Consider the following 18,292-nt stretch of genomic DNA (forward strand, 5'->3'; position numbering starts at 1 on the left):
CTTTTCAGTAATACAGGGCGCCAACCCCTGGTTACATTTCTTTTTAATAATACAAGGTACCAACCCCTGATTATATTCTTTTTCTATAATACAGGGTACCAACCCTTGGTTACATTTCCTTACCAGTTTAGGGTACACCAATCTCTAGCTATGTTTTCCAACATAGGGTCTCCACTCTCTAGCTATGTTTTCCAACATAGGATCTCCATTCCCTAGTTGATGTGAGCTTAAATGCAGGGTACACCACTCCCTGATCTCCTTACCAGTATAGGGTTCACCAATCCCTAGCTGTGTTTTCCAACATAGGGTACACTACTCCCTAGTTGATTTGATCTTAAATGCAGGGTACACCACTTCCTGATATCATTCCAATATAGGGTATAACATTCCCTGGCCACATTCTTCCAACATAAGGTACACCAAATCCTTAGTTGAGACATTATTTTGACAAGAAGGGTACACCATTCCAAAAAAAAAATAAATCATAATCATGTTTTCCTAGGGTACACCATTTCCGACACTTTAGTTCTTTTAATAAAGAAGTAGTTTAGAATTTTGTTACAATAACTCACAAAATTTTTCTAGTGAAATCTGGGGCAGAAAAATTCCATTCGTTTGTTTATTTTGGTGTCTGAGCAGGTTTTACCTTGAGGCACAGGGTTCGAGATGACCAAAAGAAGAATTTTCAATCTAGAATAAAGAGAAGGAAAAGAAGTGAATCCAAATGCAAAAGTAGATGGAAAGGACATGGACTGCTCAAGACATGACTGAAGTTGCGAGCCGTACATTTTCCGTTTTGATCAGAAGAAGCCGTAGAAGAATGAACTAGCACCTGCAGCTAGCAAGCATCAAGGTTCAGATCAGAGTCTGCGTGAAGAACCAGTCAAGATTCAAGATCAAATTTTAGAAGACTTATGGATATTGAATCTTGTAACTCATAGCTGATAGGCTTGTTTAGTTTCTTTTGATTTTGATGTAATAACTGGACTACAAACCGGAGCCTCGACGAAACCTCACTCGACTCTCCAACTCATCATTCCATCACACTTCTTAAGATACACACGACTTGATTCCCTTATAACTCGGGATATGTAGGTTATCCATAACCAAGACTCGGTCGCACTCTTTTCTCTTATCTCTTCCCCTTTGAATAGTGGTATGGCCAAATATTAGTCATATCGCTCATCTTTTCTTTGCCTGAAAACTCTTCATGTTTCCAAGCAAAGAGGAGCATGTTGTGAGCACCTAATTTTTGACCATACTTGAATTGTTTCCCACTCATCTCACCAATATCTCACTTCTCACTCTATCATTCCCGCTCCCATTTTTCCCACGCGTGTCCTCACTCCACTTTTCCACTCATTCTCCACTCATGTCCCTCACTCCTTGTCCCTACCGCATGTCCCCACTCTTTGTCCCGACCGTATGTCCCCACTCCTTGTCCCCCACTCACAACCTCCCCAATTCCCTAAAAAAGAAGAGACAGACCCTCCCCAGGAAAGGGGACCGGAGCCGCCTCTCCTTTTTTTAGGACTCTCACTCCACCATTAACGGGAAGCTCCAAAAAACGCCCAAAAACCAGCTACAAATCTCGACCTCCTCAACCCAAAAACGCAACTAAAAATAGCCATGAAAATCTCCACCACCTCCAGCCCGTTTCAGCCATGAAAAGCTGTCACTTTCAGCTCTGAAAACGAGCAACCAAAAAGCTTCAAAGACAGTCCATAAATGTCCCTTAAACCACCTGAAAACTGAGCTGAAAAACAACCAAACTCGCCTTAAAGCTGTTGCAAAATAACCATTCAAACCACCTGAAACCGTCCCTGTCTTAACTGTAAACAAGCATCCATTCCGGCGAAAACCAGTCGAGCAACCAAACTCCATCGAAGATCCGGTGAGGCTTCTATGTCGAGGTTCCGGTTCGCAACTTCAGCGTTCTAGTCTGACGGTTGTTGCTCTGTTTGTTCTGATTAAGTTATAAATTTTCAACTTTGTTCATCAATATAAAGGTCAATCTCTAACCTTTCTTTTAATTAATATTGGTTATTATCCCTTTTTAGCTTGAATAAATGTTAAGCATGTATGGATGTTGTTTAATCTTTGAGTTAGCTTTGTATTGATATTGGCGGCGTCTGCTTGTGGATAATCTTTTTTAAAATCTTGCAAATAATTGTATCTAATTCTTCAAGTTTTCGTTATTTGCCAGGAGAACTTTTCCGATTCATTAGATTTCGTTGTGGAAGATGCTTCTGTCTTTTATATTAATGTTATAATAATTGTAAATGTTGGAGCAGTAGATTGCATTTGCTTTCCATGTTTGTTGGATGTTTAACCTTTTGTGGAAAAAGGAATCTCGTGAATAGTAGAAAATAAAAATTTTAATTTTAAATTTGGGAAAGTATACAAGGTCTTTATGAAAGGTGTTTTAATTTAGTTTGAAGTAGATTATATTGCTCATTCTTGGCCTCACAGTAATTTCAAACTTAGGAAAAAGAAACAAATCATGAATGCGTTAGAATGCTTTAGGCGCGCTCCTAATTAATCAAATTATTGTGATTATGTATACGTTCTCGTAGCATAATTGTGATTTCCAAAATTAAAAATGAAGTATGTGTTCGCGCAACTCTGGCCAAAACAATCTTAATATAACTATTAATTGTGTACACGTACGCATAATATAATTTTGGCACAATAAAAAACGAATCCATATACGTGATTCGTTTCAAAAATAATTTTATATTTTAATAATTAAAAGCAAATAGATAAAATATGAAAACCAATAAATCACAGTTTATCCAAAATTAATAAGCCAAATGTAGTCAATAAAGCAACTGTGCTAGAACCACATGACTCGGGGAATGCCTTACACCTTCTCTCCGGTCAATAGAATTTATTACCCGGACTTTATTTTTACAGACCAATAATAATAGAGTCAAACCTTCCTTTGACTAGGCATTCAAATAAAATGTGACTTGGAACCCAAAACTCAATTCCAAGTGGCGACTCTCTAAATAAAATTATCCCTACTCAAGTTTGTCAGTTTAATTGGAAAAACTCTTCCCCTCCCCCCCCCCTCCCCTTACAATTCATAACATTATCTTTTGAGTGTATAAAAGGGGTGTGATTAGAGGCAAATAAATCTTTGTTAGGACATACATGGCGAGTGGATCCAGAATCAATCCACTACTCCTTGGGATTTCTTATCAAGCTGTATTCAGATAGCATGGCACAAAAGTCCTCAATTTCATCATTCTTTTCAACCATGTTTGCTTGACTCTTCTTCTTGTCCTTCTTCGGTGCACGACAGTCCACAACCTTATGTCCAACATTTCCATAGTTATGGCAATTACCTTTGAACTTCTTCTTGCTCGGGTAATTCTTTGGGCCAGACGACTTTTTTTTCTTTCTGTTACTTGTAGACGCTTCCTCAACAATATTTGCTCCCATTATTGTTGAGTTACCACGGGACTTCTTCTCAGCAACCTTGTTTTCCTCTTCAATCCATAGACGAACAATAAGGTCTTCAAGCGACATCTCCTTGCACTTATGTTTCAAGTGATTCTTAAAGTCCTTCCACAGTGGAGGAAACGTTTCAATAAATGCCGCAACTTGAAACGCTTCATTTATGACCATACTTTCAATCATAAATTGATAATTATTAAAATAATCAATATCTTGAATAAAAATATTGACTCGATTTATACCTTCAGTCAGGAGGTCATGAACAATCACTTATAGTTCTTGGACTTGAGTTATGACAGATTTACCGTCAACCATTTTGAAATCCAGAAATTTGGCAGCCAAAAACTTCTTAAGTCCAGCATTTTCAGTCTTGTACCTCTTTTCAAGAGTATTCCACAACTTTTGTGATATTTTCATGACGATATAAACATTGTACAAGCCGTCTTCCAAGCAACTTAAAATATAATTTTTGCATAAGAAGTCAGAATGCATGCCTCCGTGACCACGAATCGCTCATTTTTAGGAATTTCTTCTCCGAGAACTGGAACGTCCTCGCTGATAAAATACTGTAAACTGAGTGTGGTCAGGTAGAAGAATATTTTATACTCCCAACGCTTAAAGTCCACGCAAAAAACTTTTCGGGCTTTTCTGTCGGTGCCATCGCCGGTGCAACAGTTGTGCGACTTGAAGATGCAGTAGCCATTGCAGCAGTAGTCCCAATGGACACAACCGGAATTAGTAAGTCGGTGAAGTTTTTATATCTTCAAACTGAATACAAACAACCGAGTAAAAAATCAAGAATTTTAATCTCGGATTGAGTAGAAAGTCAGAAAGACTTTAATCTCAAACTAGAATAGAAAATCCGAAGATTTTAATCTCCAAAACGGGAGTAGAAAATTGCTAGGATTTTAGTCTCCCAAAACAGAAAGTAAGATAAACATAGAATATAAAAATTTAATTCCTTAAGATTGTTATCAACCTGTGTTCGAAAATAATTTATGCAAAAAATAAAACAAACGGAAGCAGAAACAGAATAGAAACAAAGATAAATGAAAATTCTAAGCCTAATAGAAAACTATGTTTACTTAAGGAATTTAATCCCCTCACTATTGCCCAAGGTTATTGGATTAATCCCTCCTAAGATAGAACAAAATAACTATTCTGTATTACAGGCAATGAAAATTACAGAATTTTGTCGAACTCAACAAGCGGAAGTAAATCACACTAATGCTTATGTTTTTGCTTTGAAAAAATAGTGCAGAAATGCAGAAGTAAGAGGGGAGTGTATGCAGATTTTCAGTGCTCAAAATTGAGGCCAAACCTCTGAATTTATAGCCAAACATGCTGGGTTGAATAGGTGCGAAAGTACCTATTCATATGAGGTACATTTCGGTAGAAGTCAGGTCGTGAATTTTAAACTCAAAATGACCGTTGGGAACCGCGAATTTTAAATTAAAATTCGCAAAAAAATATTAGAAAAGAAATTGTATAACGGAAAACGGAAAATAAATTTGGTCCAAATCAATCAATTGACCGAAGATGATCCACCACTTCTTCTTAACTCTTTAAGCGCTACAAGATGTGCTTCTTTATATAAGCACAAAGATTTTCTTTCCTTTTTTCGATGAGGGTCAAAGTGCATTAGTAAATGAAACAACTTCAAACTTTTCGTTTCTCTCCAAATCTTTTCCCTCCATTTCAACTCTAAATTATTTAATATAATTACTACATTAAGGTAGGCCTATGCTCTTCATAGTTTCCAATATACTCAATATGTAATCCCTTAGAAAAAAAGATCCTTGAAATAAGTGCTAAATCATAAATGTTTTATTATTAAAATACTTCTCAAAAGTTCTTTATGGCTTTTAAATAATTTGGTGTTTTATTCTAGATCCTTCGCCGGTTATAATAATAAATTTAATAATCTTTCTATGATTCTTTAAGCATTTAAATCAATATATTTTGATTTGTGCTTGAATTAGAGTGATGCTTGTATTCCAAATTTATTGTATTCATATTGGTAGCTATTACTGGGTTTTTTTTTTGTACTTATGTTACAACCAAGAGGTATTGAGAGAGATCTCTATAACTTGCTTTCGCCCAATATTATTCACCAAAAACTAAGGTGGTTAATTTATATAGACATTTATAAAACTTGTGCTCTACTTAATACACAACATCTTGGTAAACATTAAATTATTTTTAAAATAGATTCAGGAGGGATTATTATAATCTATTTGAATAAAACATCTCATAATCTATATTTAGATCGTTTGTCTTTAATAGATTAAACTCCCATGGTTTAGGAATATAATTAATTGAGTTCTTAATCAAATTTAATGCTCTTTTATCATTTGATACTGTTTCATTAAGCTGAGAGAAACAAGGAAGAAGATGTAAAGGACCTATGAGAATTTGTTGTGATTTCACGAGATTGAAATGCAATAAAGAATTTGATAGGGATAATAATAAATGATCGTTGTGCATTTCTCAATATTGCCAAACCATGAATATAAAGCTACATTTTTTAATCATCTCATTATATATTTCCTACTTGTTTCACTTGCATAAGGCTGCAAATCTTTTATGAATTTATTCAGAAATAGGATTAAGATTTTATTTAATTAAAATTATACTACTTGCTTGCAGATTGCATTTGACAATGCCATAACTCAAGCAAAACTTGGTTGGACATTTATTGGGTGGCCCACTCTAAATAAAATGGGCTGAGATGATCCAAATTGAAATTGGGGCATTTCCATATATACTCATTTCTGGGCCGACAAGTAAAGTTATACCCGCATTACACGAAAATTTGTAAAGTGTGCCCGCTCGAATCTAAAGTAGTTCAATCTCTTCAATATAACTTCAGAAATCAAATATGAAGTTCCTCTTTCTTTCAAATGCAACTTTAGAATTTTGAATCTTAAGTAGTTCATTCTCTTCAATTTAACTTCAGAAATCAAATCATAAGCTCTTCTATCATTCAAATACAACTTCAAAAATTTGAATCTTAAGTAGTTCAATCTCTTCAATGCAATTTCAGATTTTGAATCTTAAGTTCTGAAATACAAACTTGTTATTTTAACAATCTAACATACGATTCCACGCTCAAATCTACTCCAAATGAGCTAAAATTTAAAAAATAGTTTTCAAACATCATAAAGAACAAACCCTAATCATCAAATTATTAAAATAACAAAAAATTTAATAAATTAATTTTGCAACTAAGAAGAAGAAGAAAACCCTAAGCACAAAGAAGAAAAAAGCAACAACGAAGTAGAAGAGAAATGTCACGACCCGGAATTCCCATCCTCGGGACCGTGATAGCGCCTAATATTTTACTTGCTCGGCAAGCTCACGTTAGAATAGTTTTTAGCCATTTTTAACAATTCAAATTAAGTAATAACCAAGAAACTGAGTAAACTGAAATAGAGTGAGAAAACTATAACAACGGCGATATCTAGATACATTCCCAGAACTGGTGTTACAAGTACACGAGCGACTAGAGTAATACAAATAATGATTTGAATGAAAACATGACTGTCTGAAATGAAATAAACAACTAGGATAAGGTAGAAGGGGACTTCAAGGCTGCAAACGTCGTGCAGCTGTACCTCAAGTCTTCGTCAGACAATTCATAGTAGGCTATATTTATGCAATTTAGACACTACTTACACTCTAATTTAGCCGCACTTTATTGATATTTGAATGCTAAAAGATAACAAAATGCTCTAATTAAGAATTTGATGCTTTGCAGAAGCTACTCCGAGCTAGGAGGGAGTTAACGAGTGCTTTGGAGTCAACATGGAATGTGAAAGGGCAATCGAAGGTTAGCTCGGTCGAAAAGGAGCGAGAAAAGCAAGCGAAACGACCCCTCCAGGTGCGCGGCCGCGGAGTGGGCCGCGAACTGGTCCGCGAACTCAAGGAAGTGAGGCAGTCCAAATCCACGGCCGGATCCGCGGTCGAATCTGCGGCTGCGGACGGGCGGACGAAAGCCAAACACGCAGGGTTAATTATGTAATTTTCTAGGCGACTAATCTAAACCTATATGAAAAAAAAACTCGCCCAGAAGTGGGGGGATCTATTTTTAGAAGATTTTTAGAGGCAAGAACGAGGGAGAGAAGACAGATAAATTCCTAAGAGTTTTTATCTTCTACTTCATACTTCTATTTGTTGATTATGAATTATTTTAGTGATTTATTTTTCATTAGTATGAGTAGCTAAATCTATTATCTAGGGTTGATGGAACCAATTGTTGGATGAAGTCTTGACTCTATTTTGTTATAATTGAGCCGTGTTTGTTCTATGATTGTTCAATTACGTATTGTATTGTAGTTAATTAAAAGGACCCTTGATTAACCGTGTCTATTCACCTTGTGTTGCTTGAGAAAGAACACTTGGTTAGATTGTTGTTGAACAACACCACTTTTGGGGAAGTTAAGAGATTAATTACTTGAATTTAAAAGTGGGGGTTAGAAATAACGAAACTTTGGTAGGATAATTCTGAGTTGCATAAATTGTTAACTAGAGTAGTTCGAGAGAATGCTTCTAGTAAATTATCATAATTGATCGAAAGGTAATTACGGTAGATCGGAACTCATAATCCTCATAGAGTATTACAGCGAGATTATAGCTAAAAGAGTTGAGAATTAATCCGGCAATTGGGAAAATCAATAGCCCTAGATCCTTTTACCCTTGAATTCAATTTTAATCTTGATTATTGCTAATTTTATTGTCATTTTTTCCTTGGCTAAATAAATTCCACTGATTATTCATAAAACTCTTGCATCCAGAAGTTGTCTAAGCTCATCATTAGAATTATTTAAGATTGTAGTAAATAGGTTAGTTCCATGTGGGATTCGACTCCGGACTTGAACCGGGTTATATTTGCAGCGACCGCGTAGTTTTTTTTACAAGGCATAGTTGGGCGTGATCAAATTTTGGCATCGTTGCCGGGGATCTAACGGTGTTATTTATTACAACTTAGAAGAATTACTAGGATTCTTAGTTTAGATCAATTTCTTACGGTGTTTAAAGTTTTCCATTGAAATTCTCATGTTTGACTTCTCCTGTGACTCAGGTGTATGCCTAAAAGCTCTTCGAGGACTGGTGAACTTTTTGAAGGACTCTCAGACCCCGAGAAAGCATTCAGGGCATTAAATCGAGCCAACAAGAAGAACAAACAGTTACAACAAAAATACACACTCGAAATTAAAATGGACAACATGGACGATGTCGACGAAAATAATCGGAATAATTAGGTTGACCCAAACAATGGAGTGGTGGCACCTCTTGTGCCAGAAGCTGCTCTATATGATTGGGTACAACCAACTGCTGATAACTTAGCCACCACCATTGTTGTACCTCAGATACAAGCGGAGACATTCCAGATCACCAACAACATGTTGCATCTGTTGCAAAATAAGGGACTGTTCTCCGGGTCATACATTGAAGACCTACAACAACATCTGAAGAATTTCCTATCAATATGTGTGACCCAAAGACAGCCGAATGTGACTCCTGAAGCCATCAAGCTATTATTGTTTCCATTCTCTGTGACTTGAGAGGCTCAAACTTTGCTGAATTCACTCCCAATAAACTCCATTGCCACTTGGGAAGAATTAGTCAAACAGTTCTTAAACAAGTTTTATCCTCCCAACAAGATTGCAAGGCAGATTGATGAGATATTGCAGTTCAGGCAGAAACCAACTGAGTCCTTGCAAGAAACCTGGGAGAGGTTCAAGGGTATGCTAGTGAAGTGTCCACACCATGATATTCCATATCAGATGTTGGGACAGAGATTCTACATGGGTTTAGCAGATAGTTTGAAGGCCAATATAGATGATTCAGTTGGGGGTGCATTTTTTAGCAAGACATTCCCAGAGTGCAAGATTCGTCTTGGCAAGATGGCTCAAAATTCAGGCTGGATGGCTAGAGGTACGACACTTACACCAATAGTTCATTATGTTTCTCTTGACCTAAACAATTCCCATGCAGAGAACATAGCCACTCTCATGACTCATATGAGCATACTGATAAAGAAAATTGATGAGATTGGTACAAAGCAAGTGCACATTGTTGATACAACGAATGGAAGATTGTGCACTCCTTGCATAAACCAGTCATATGTGTGCTCGTGGAGTGGAGAGAATGACAATCAGGGCATCAGAGAAGACATGAATTATATCAATAATTTTGGAGGTCATAGGCAAGGTGGGCAACAATGGGGACTAGCACCAAACCAGCAGTACAGACCCAACCTGCCACAACACAACCCCAATTCTGGAGGCGCACGACCACAAGGTCAAGTTGTGCCTTATCAAAGGCAACAGGGCTATAATCAGCAGCACCAACAATAATTGGTCTATCAACCACCTCATCAACAACATGACAACAATATGGTAGAAATCAGGGGTATGCTGCAACAACTCATTGGAACAAATGGTAAGATGCAAGAAAAGTTAGCAGCACATGATTCAGCAATCAAAGGCATTGAAACTCAACTGGGACAGTTGTCTATGGCCTTGAATAATCGCCCCCAAGAAACATTGCCTGCAGATACAAATATTAACCCAAAGGAACAGAACCCAAATTAGCTAATGGCAGTGAGTCTAAGGAATGGAAGAGATTTTGACAGAGAGCAAGAAGTTGCTCAATTTAGGAGAGAGGCTACGCCAACTACTCCAGTTACATTAGAGGCAGATGAGTCAGCAGAGCTCACCGAGGTTGTAATTGAATAAGCACAGGTTGACAAGGGTAAGGAGAAGGACGGTGAACAAGTCTCAGAACAGGTGGCACCTCTTGTGCCAGAAGCTTCCAACAAAGAAAAGACATCAAGTAATGGACAGGGATTGACTCCTGCACCATTCCCTCAGAGATTGGCAAAACAAAAGAAAGATGATCAATACAGGAAATTCATGGAAATGCTTCGACAGATTCAATTGAATATTCCACTGATGGATGCTTTGAGGGAAATGCCAGGGTATGCAAAAATAATGAAGGACCTGATGTCGCGGAAATTTGACTTCCAGGACCTGTCCACTGTAACTCTGACACAGACCTGCAGCGCGGTAGTGACAAGACCTATGGCCCAAAAGGTGTCTGATCCAGGTAGCTTCACTATCCCATGCACTATTGGGAGTTATACTTTTGCTAAAGCATTGTGTGACTTGGGAGCCAGCATAAACTTGATGCCATTGGCAATCTATACAAAACTGGGCATTAGCAGAGCTAGACCGACCTCAATGTTGCTGCAACTGGCTGATCGCATAGTCAAAAGACCGACAAGAATTCTTGATGATGTGCTTGTGCAAGTGGAAAAATTTGTTTTTCCTGCAGACTTTGTTATTCTTGATTGTTAGGTGGATGAAGAGATACCCATTATTCTGGGAAGGCCATTCTTAGCCACTGGGAGAGCATTAATTGATTGTGAGATTGGAGAGTTAAAACTGAGGTTAAACAATGAAGAAATAATATTCAACGTTCAACAATCCATGAGGAGACCTAGTGAATTTGCAAAATGCTCACTAGTGGAGGCCGTAGATGTGATACTGCAAGAAGAGGATGAGACCCTTAATGTCAAGGATCCACTAGAAGCCTGCTTGATGAATTTGGAAGAGATGGATGGTGAAGGGTTAGCAGAGTGGGTCATGGCTCTCGAAGGTCAAGGATTCTGGAAAAGGGAACCTCAGTTCGAGCCCATACGCTTAGAAGAGAGAGCATCACCACCTGCAAAACCATCAATAGAGGAGCCACCACAACTGGACTTGAAACCTCTTCCAGCCCACATCAAGTATGCTTTTTTGGGGCCTAATTCTACTTTGCCTGTTATTATATCATCTGGTTTGCTAGTTGTGCAGGTAGAGCAACTATTGAAGTTATTGCAAGAATGTAAGACTGCCATTGGTTGGACCATGGCAGACATAAAGGGTATCAGCCCAGCCTTTTACATGCACAAAATTCTTCTAGAAGAGGGGCACAAACCTTCTAGGGAACATCAACGACGTCTGAACCCAAATATGAAAGAAGTAGTAAAGAAGGAAGTGATCAGGTGGCTGGATGCGGGTATAATCTTCCCCATCTATGATAGCAACTGGGTCAGTCCTGTCCAATGTGTGCCAAAAAAGGGAGGAATGACGGTCGTACAAAATGAGAATAATGATTTGATCTCGACTCGTACAGTCATGGGGTGGAGGATTTGCATGGACTATCGGAAACTGAACATAGCCACTCGAAAGGACCATCTCACATTGTCTTTCATTGACCAAATGTTGGACATGTTAGATGGACGGTCCCACTTCTATTTCTTGGATGGATACTCGGGGTATAACCAGATCTCGATAGCCCCGGAAGACAGAGAGAAAACATCCTTCACTTATCCATATGACATATTTGCCTTTCGGAGAATGCCCTTTGGACTTTGCAATGCACCGGCTACATTCCAGCGGGGCATGTTAGCTATTTTCACTGACATGGTGGAGGATATTATGGAGGTGTTTATGGATAATTTCTTCATGGTGGGGGATTCATTCGAAGATTGTCTTCACAATTTAAGAAGAGTGCTCAAAAGATGTGTGGAGACAAATTTGGTGCTGAATTGGGAAAAGTGCCATTTTATGGTACAAGAAGGAATAGTTTTGGGGCATCGAGTGTCCAATAAGAGAATTGAGGATGACCATGCTAAAGTTGATGTTATTGAGAAATTGCCACCGCCCACTTCGGTCAAGGCAGTGAGAAGTTTCCTTAGGCACGTCGGGTTTTACAAGCGATTCATAAAAGTTTTTTCTAAGATTCCTAACCCTTTATGTAAACTTCTTGAAAAGGATCAACCCTTTGTGTTTTCTAATAATTGCAGGTTGGTATTTGAGGAGCTGAAGAAGAGACTGATAACTGCACCCATCATTGTTGCACCCAACTGGGAGTAACCATTCGAGCTCATGTGCGATGCCAGTGATTATGCTATAGGAGCAATCTTGGGATAGCGAAAAGATAGGATGATGCACCCGATTTACTATGCAAACAGGACGCTCAGCTGTGCACAGCTCAATTACACTGTAACCGAAAAGGAAATATTGGCTGTAGTGTTTGCCTTCGACAAATTCAGGTCGTACATAATTGGCTCAAAAGTTATTGTTTATACTGACCATGCAGCAATTAGGTACTTGATAGCAAAGAAGGATTCAAAGCCACACTTGATTCGCTGGGTTCTTTTGCTACAAGAATTCGATCTGGAAATTTGTGACAGAAAGGGGACGGACAATCAAGTGACAGACCACATCTCAAGATTGGAAGGAGCTAAAAAGAGAATGGAGGTTGAAGACATAACAGAGACATTCCCGGATGAACAGTTACTTGCTGTGACAATGGAGGAGACGCCATGGTATGCTGATATTGCTAACTATTTAGCAAACGGTATTGTACCTTATGAACTCTCCTCAATTCAAAAGAAAAGGTTCTTCCGCGACTGTCGAGCCTTTTATTGGAACGAACCTCTATTGTTTAAAATATGTGTAGATAACATGATCCGGAGGTGTATCCCCGAGAAAGATCAACCTTCTGTTTTGCAGGCTTGCCATGCTTCACCATATGGTGGACACTTTGGAGGAATCCGGACAACAGTAAAAGTATTGGAATCAAGATTGTATTGGCCTACTCTGTTCAACGATGCCCATTCTTGGGTTAAAAGTTGCGATGAATGCCAAAGGACAGGAAACATATCTCGCCGTCACGAGATGCCGATGACCACAATTCAAGAGGTGGAGGTTTTTGACATGTGGAGGATCGACTTTATGGGGCCGATCGTCAGCTCGTATGGTAACAAATATATATTGGCAGCGGTGGGTGTCACTAGTCATGAGAATCTACTACAAACTGTCTAACAATATCAAGGCTAACTCAACCTGGAAAATAAATAAATACAACTAGAAGAAGATAAGAGGGAGAAAAGCAGGGGTTGCGATCGCCAAACAGCTACCTTTCTATCTCCAAGAAAAATTTGCAACCAAAACACTCAATAACCGCTACCGTGTCCAGCTACACCTGAATCTGCACACAAGGTGCAGGGAGTAACGTGAGTACGCCAACTCAGTAAGTAACAACAATAAATAAAGACCGAGTAGTAGTGACGAGCAATAAAGCATATAACATTTATATTGGGAAAATCTCAGTAAAATACCACATGCATTTAAAATCAGGATTTGAATCAGAACATCTCGTTTAACCCAGTTTCAGTAAAAATCATTTAAAGATATTTTTCAATAGTTTTCAGACAGAGGAAAAATGCAAAGGTGAGCAAAAATGATGAAATTATAAACAGCCCCTCGGGCAAAACATCACTCATAAACAACCCCTCGGGCAAACCTCACAGTCACTCGTGCCACTCTAGCATGCCTCACAATCACTCTTGCCACTCGGGCATATCTCACAATCACTCATGCCTCCCAGTCACTCAGCACTCGGCACTCGGTACTCGGCACTCACACTCAGTAGGTACATGCGCTCACTGGGGGTGTGTACAGACTCCGGAGGGGCTCCTTCAGCCCAAGCGCTATAATCTGCACGGACAACTCATGTGATGCACGGACAACTCACGTACTATAATAATAAAGTAAGCTGCAGGCGGGCAGCCCCGATCCACACTCATCCTCACAAATCAGGCCCTCGGCCTCACTCAGTCATAAACATCTAAAGCCACTCGGGTATTTCAGTAAAACAGGGCATTCGGTCCAAAACATTTATATGCATCAAAATAGAATCATAAAATCGAGTTATGCGGTAAACAAGTATAAACATGACTGAGTATAGATTTTCAATCGAAAACAATGAGAGGAGGGCAAGAAGAAAAAAAAAACCCTATGGGTCCAAACAGCACTGTCGAAGGCCCAAACATGGCATTCAACCCAGTTTACAGAAACTCTTTCTAAAACATATAAGTATCATATAGTTTCAACAAAATATGCAACTTTACAGTTGCTACGGGATGGACCAAGTCACAATCTCCAACAGTGCACGCCCACACACCCATCACCTAGCATGTGCGTCACTAAAAATAGTAGAATGATACAAAATTCGGGGTTTCGTTCCCTCAGGATTAGATTTATAATCGTTACTTACCTCAAACCGGTCAAATCTCTACCCCGCAATGCTCTTGCCTCTGGACTCAGCCTCCAAATGCTGCAAATCTATTCACAATCAGTACAATACCATCAATACGTGCTAATGAAATGAATTCCACAAGAAAAGCTACAAAATTAGACCAAAACCCGAAATTGGCTCAAACCTGGCCCCCGGGCCCACGTCTCGAAATCTGACAAAATTTACAAAACTAGCAAGCTCATTTACTCACGAGTCTAACCATACCAAATTCATCAAAATCCTACATCGTTTGGTCCTTCAAATCCTTAAATTACTCTCCAAAAATTCCAAGCCCTAGTTTCCCCAATTTCACCCCTAATTTCTACAATTTCCATGCTTAAACAATTGAAATCCATCATATATTCGAGTATTAAGTTCAAAACCTTACCTCAACGAGTCTTCCCTTGAATCCCTCTTCAAAACCCTCTAAAAGCTCCAAAAACCGAGTTGAAATTGTGAAGAATGGCCAAAATTCGCGAAGGGTTCAATTTATGTCTTTCTGCCCAGCAAAACCGCATCTGCGGTCCAAATAGCGCACCTGCGGCCTCCGCTTCTGCGCCCAAAAGCCCGCATCTGCGGAAGTCAATTAAGGTCCTAAAACCGCACCTGCGATCACCTCTTCCCACTTGCGGTCTCGCAGGTGCGACCCCTCATCCGCTTCTGCGATAAAACCCCAGGCTTCCAAACTCCGCACCTGCGACTAAATTCCACACCTGCAAAACTCGCACCTACGGTTCCCAATCCGCAGGTGCGGCCACACCAGAACAGCAGCACCAACTGTATTTTCCAACTTCAAACTTCCCGTTAACCTTTCGAAATCATCCCGAGGCTATCGGGACCTCAACCAAAAATACCAACAAGTCATATATCAACATACAAACTTAGTCGAACCTTCGAATCACTCAAAACAACATCCAATCATCAAATTACCCTCGGATTCAAGCCTAAGAACTTCTAAATTTTTAAATTCGGCAACCGATGCCGAAAATAACCAAACCACGTACGAATGACCTCAAATATTTCACACACATCAAAAATGACACTACGAACCTATTCCAACTTTCGGAATTCCACTTCGACCCCGATATCAAATTTTTCACTGCCGACCGAAATCGCCAAATTTCCAATTTTGCCAATTCAAGCCTAATTCTACCACGGACCTCCAAATCATATTCTGCACGTACTCCTAAGTTCAGAATCACCTAACGGAGCTAACAGAACCATCAGAATTCAAATCAGAGATCGTTGACATATAGGTCAACATCCGGTTGACTTTTCTAACTTAAGTTTCTACTTAAGAGACTAAGTGTCTCAATTCACTCTGAAACCACTCTGGTCCCAAACCAACTAACCTGATATAACATAATATAGCTGAATGACATAAAAAGAAGTAGAAATAGGGAAAACGGGGCTATAACTCTTGAAATGACCGGCCGGGTCGTTACATATAATTGCCTGAGTGAGTACCTGCTGAAAGAAGGGTACACGAATGATTCAATTTGTCCTTGTGTCTTTATAAAAAGATCTGGATCTAAATTTGTTATAATCTCCATGTATGTTGATGATTTAAATTTCATTGGAACTCCTAGGGAGCTTCCTAAAGCAATAGACTATTTAAAGAAAAAATTTGAAATGAAAGATCTTGGAAAGACAAAATTTTGTCTTGGTCTACAAATTGAGTATATGAAAGATGGAATTTTTGTCGATCAATCAGCATACACTAAAATGATTTTAAAGATATTCTATAGGGATAAAGGACATCCATTGAATACCTCGATGGTTGTGAGATCACTCGATATAAATAAAGATCCATTCCGACCTCATGAAAATAATGAAGAGCTTCTTGGTCCCGAAGTACCATATCTTAGTGCAATTGGTGCACTAATGTATCTTTCTAACTTTACAAGGTCTGACATAACTTTTTCAGTTAATGTCTTAACAAGATATAGCTCTGCTCCTACAAGGAGACGTTGGAATGTAATCAAACACATATTGCGGTATTTAAAAGGGACTATCGATATTGGATTATTTTATGGCAATGATTATAGTTCCGATCTTGTTAGTTATGCCGATGCTGGGTATTTATCTGACCCACAGCTTAATCTCAAACAGGATATATGTTTACATATGAAGGCACTGTCATATCTTGGTGATCGACTAAGAAATCAATTGTGGCTACTTAATCTAATCATGCTGAGATAATTGCTATATTTTATTCCTCTTTCTTAGTATTTTTTCCTTTTTTTTCCTTTTCTGTATAGGGTAGTAAAATCATAGGTACTTTTGTCTGGAATTTAGATTGTGGTTTATATGTGGTATATGGAGGCTATTTGAATTGATTGATTTGGAGGAAGCCATTATTGGGTTTATGAGGATTGGTAGTCTGATTGGGTCTTTGGGTGACTTGGGGGGTACATATGCACACTACCTGTTTGTTGATTTGCCTTAGTGAGTATTGAAGATAAATTGTGACCAATTATGCGAGTGAAGTCTAAGTACCCGCAATTGGGACACATATTTCTCTCCCCACTGATAGTAGTATTTATTGTGTAGGTAACATACAACCTTCGAGGAAGAGACGTGCTACTGGGGCCTCATCAAGTGGTCATGGAGTCCTATCTCGAGGACGGGCACCGACCAGTGCATCTCAGTTTGATCGTACTAGGTTTGTCTCCAGAGCTGCCCAAGACCGTTTCAGTTTGAAGGCCACAAAAAACCTGTACCGGAAAGGGGTATTGACAGGGTGTCCCTCCAGTATGAATGCCCTAATATGTATCGGGAGTTGATCAGGCACAGATTGGACAGCTTTTTCGAAGAGCCGGAGGAGGGTAACTTGATGCTTGTTTGGGAGTTCTATGTCAACTGTCCCGAACATGAGGATACAATATGCACTGTGCGACACATGAGGGTGGATGCCTCGTTAGAAGCCATCAAGAGAGTGTATCGATTGCCTGAATTCAATGGGGAGGAGGATTTCTATGATACTTACAGGAGAGAACCCATCACATGGAACAGGTTTTTTAGAAATATCTGTGCACCAGACAAAGAGGTAGTGTGGGTTGTGCCGGGATTGAAGCTACACTCTTCCTCACTCACTTTTGAAGGAAAATACTGGTTGTACATCATCAACAGTCGCTTACTGCCATCCCACAACACCACGGAGGTAAATGGTCCGAGAGCTGCCTTGATATGGTGCTTCGTGAATGGCCACAACTTCGATGTGGCCAAGGTTCTTCAGTCTGAGATGTTCGTCCATTCAATACATAAGAGGTATGGGTTCTTTTTTCCCCTCTCTGATCACTGGATTGTGCCGGACAGCAAGGGTACCTGAGAACCCAAATGCGGATGGCATGGTAAAGAAAGAAACAAAGTTTCAGGCAGACAAAGTGACCATCGGGAAAGACCAGGTGGCACCAAGGGCAACTCATAGTGACGATTCTAATGCATAGGAAGAGGACGACGAAGGGCAGGAAGAGGTTGAACCTGCCTCACCCCTACAGGAACAAGCTGCAGTGACTGAAGGACCATCCCAGGGAAGACGGAGCACGCGAATGACAGCCCTAGAACAAGACATGACAGGACTGCGCACTTCCGTAATTAGGGACCAGAGTTGATGCTCTGGCAACCCAAAATGCGAAGTCAGAAAAGAAAATCATGGGCTGGCTGCGTGCACTGGGGAGAGCATGTCATCTCG

The 18,292-nt window shown here is 39.4% G+C and overlaps 1 protein-coding gene across 1 annotated transcript; it reads left to right on the plus strand.

Annotated features, from left to right (window-relative positions):
• The first annotated feature begins 10,064 nt into the window (after positions 1–10,064).
• LOC138900167 (uncharacterized) lies at positions 10,065–12,389 on the plus strand. Its single transcript, XM_070186882.1, has 3 exons — positions 10,065–10,163; positions 10,212–10,778; positions 10,827–12,389. Exons 1-3 carry the CDS (start codon positions 10,065–10,067, stop codon positions 12,387–12,389), a joined length of 2,229 nt encoding a protein of 742 aa, XP_070042983.1.
• The last annotated feature ends 5,903 nt before the right edge of the window (positions 12,390–18,292 follow it).

Source organism: Nicotiana tomentosiformis, chromosome 10 (assembly GCF_000390325.3).
Source record: "Nicotiana tomentosiformis chromosome 10, ASM39032v3, whole genome shotgun sequence".
In the NCBI taxonomy this organism is placed as follows: Eukaryota; Viridiplantae; Streptophyta; class Magnoliopsida; order Solanales; family Solanaceae; genus Nicotiana; species Nicotiana tomentosiformis.

Excerpts from the sequence above, each read along its gene's own strand:
- LOC138900167 (XM_070186882.1), top strand. The coding sequence starts at position 10,065 with ATGGCAGTGAGTCTAAGGAATGGAAGAGATTTTGACAGAGAGCAAGAA. Across the intron at positions 10,164-10,211 it reads CTACTCCAGTTACATTAGAG|GTTGACAAGGGTAAGGAGAA; the intron begins GCAGATGAGTCA and ends GAATAAGCACAG. Across the intron at positions 10,779-10,826 it reads TTGATGATGTGCTTGTGCAA|GTGGATGAAGAGATACCCAT; the intron begins GTGGAAAAATTT and ends CTTGATTGTTAG.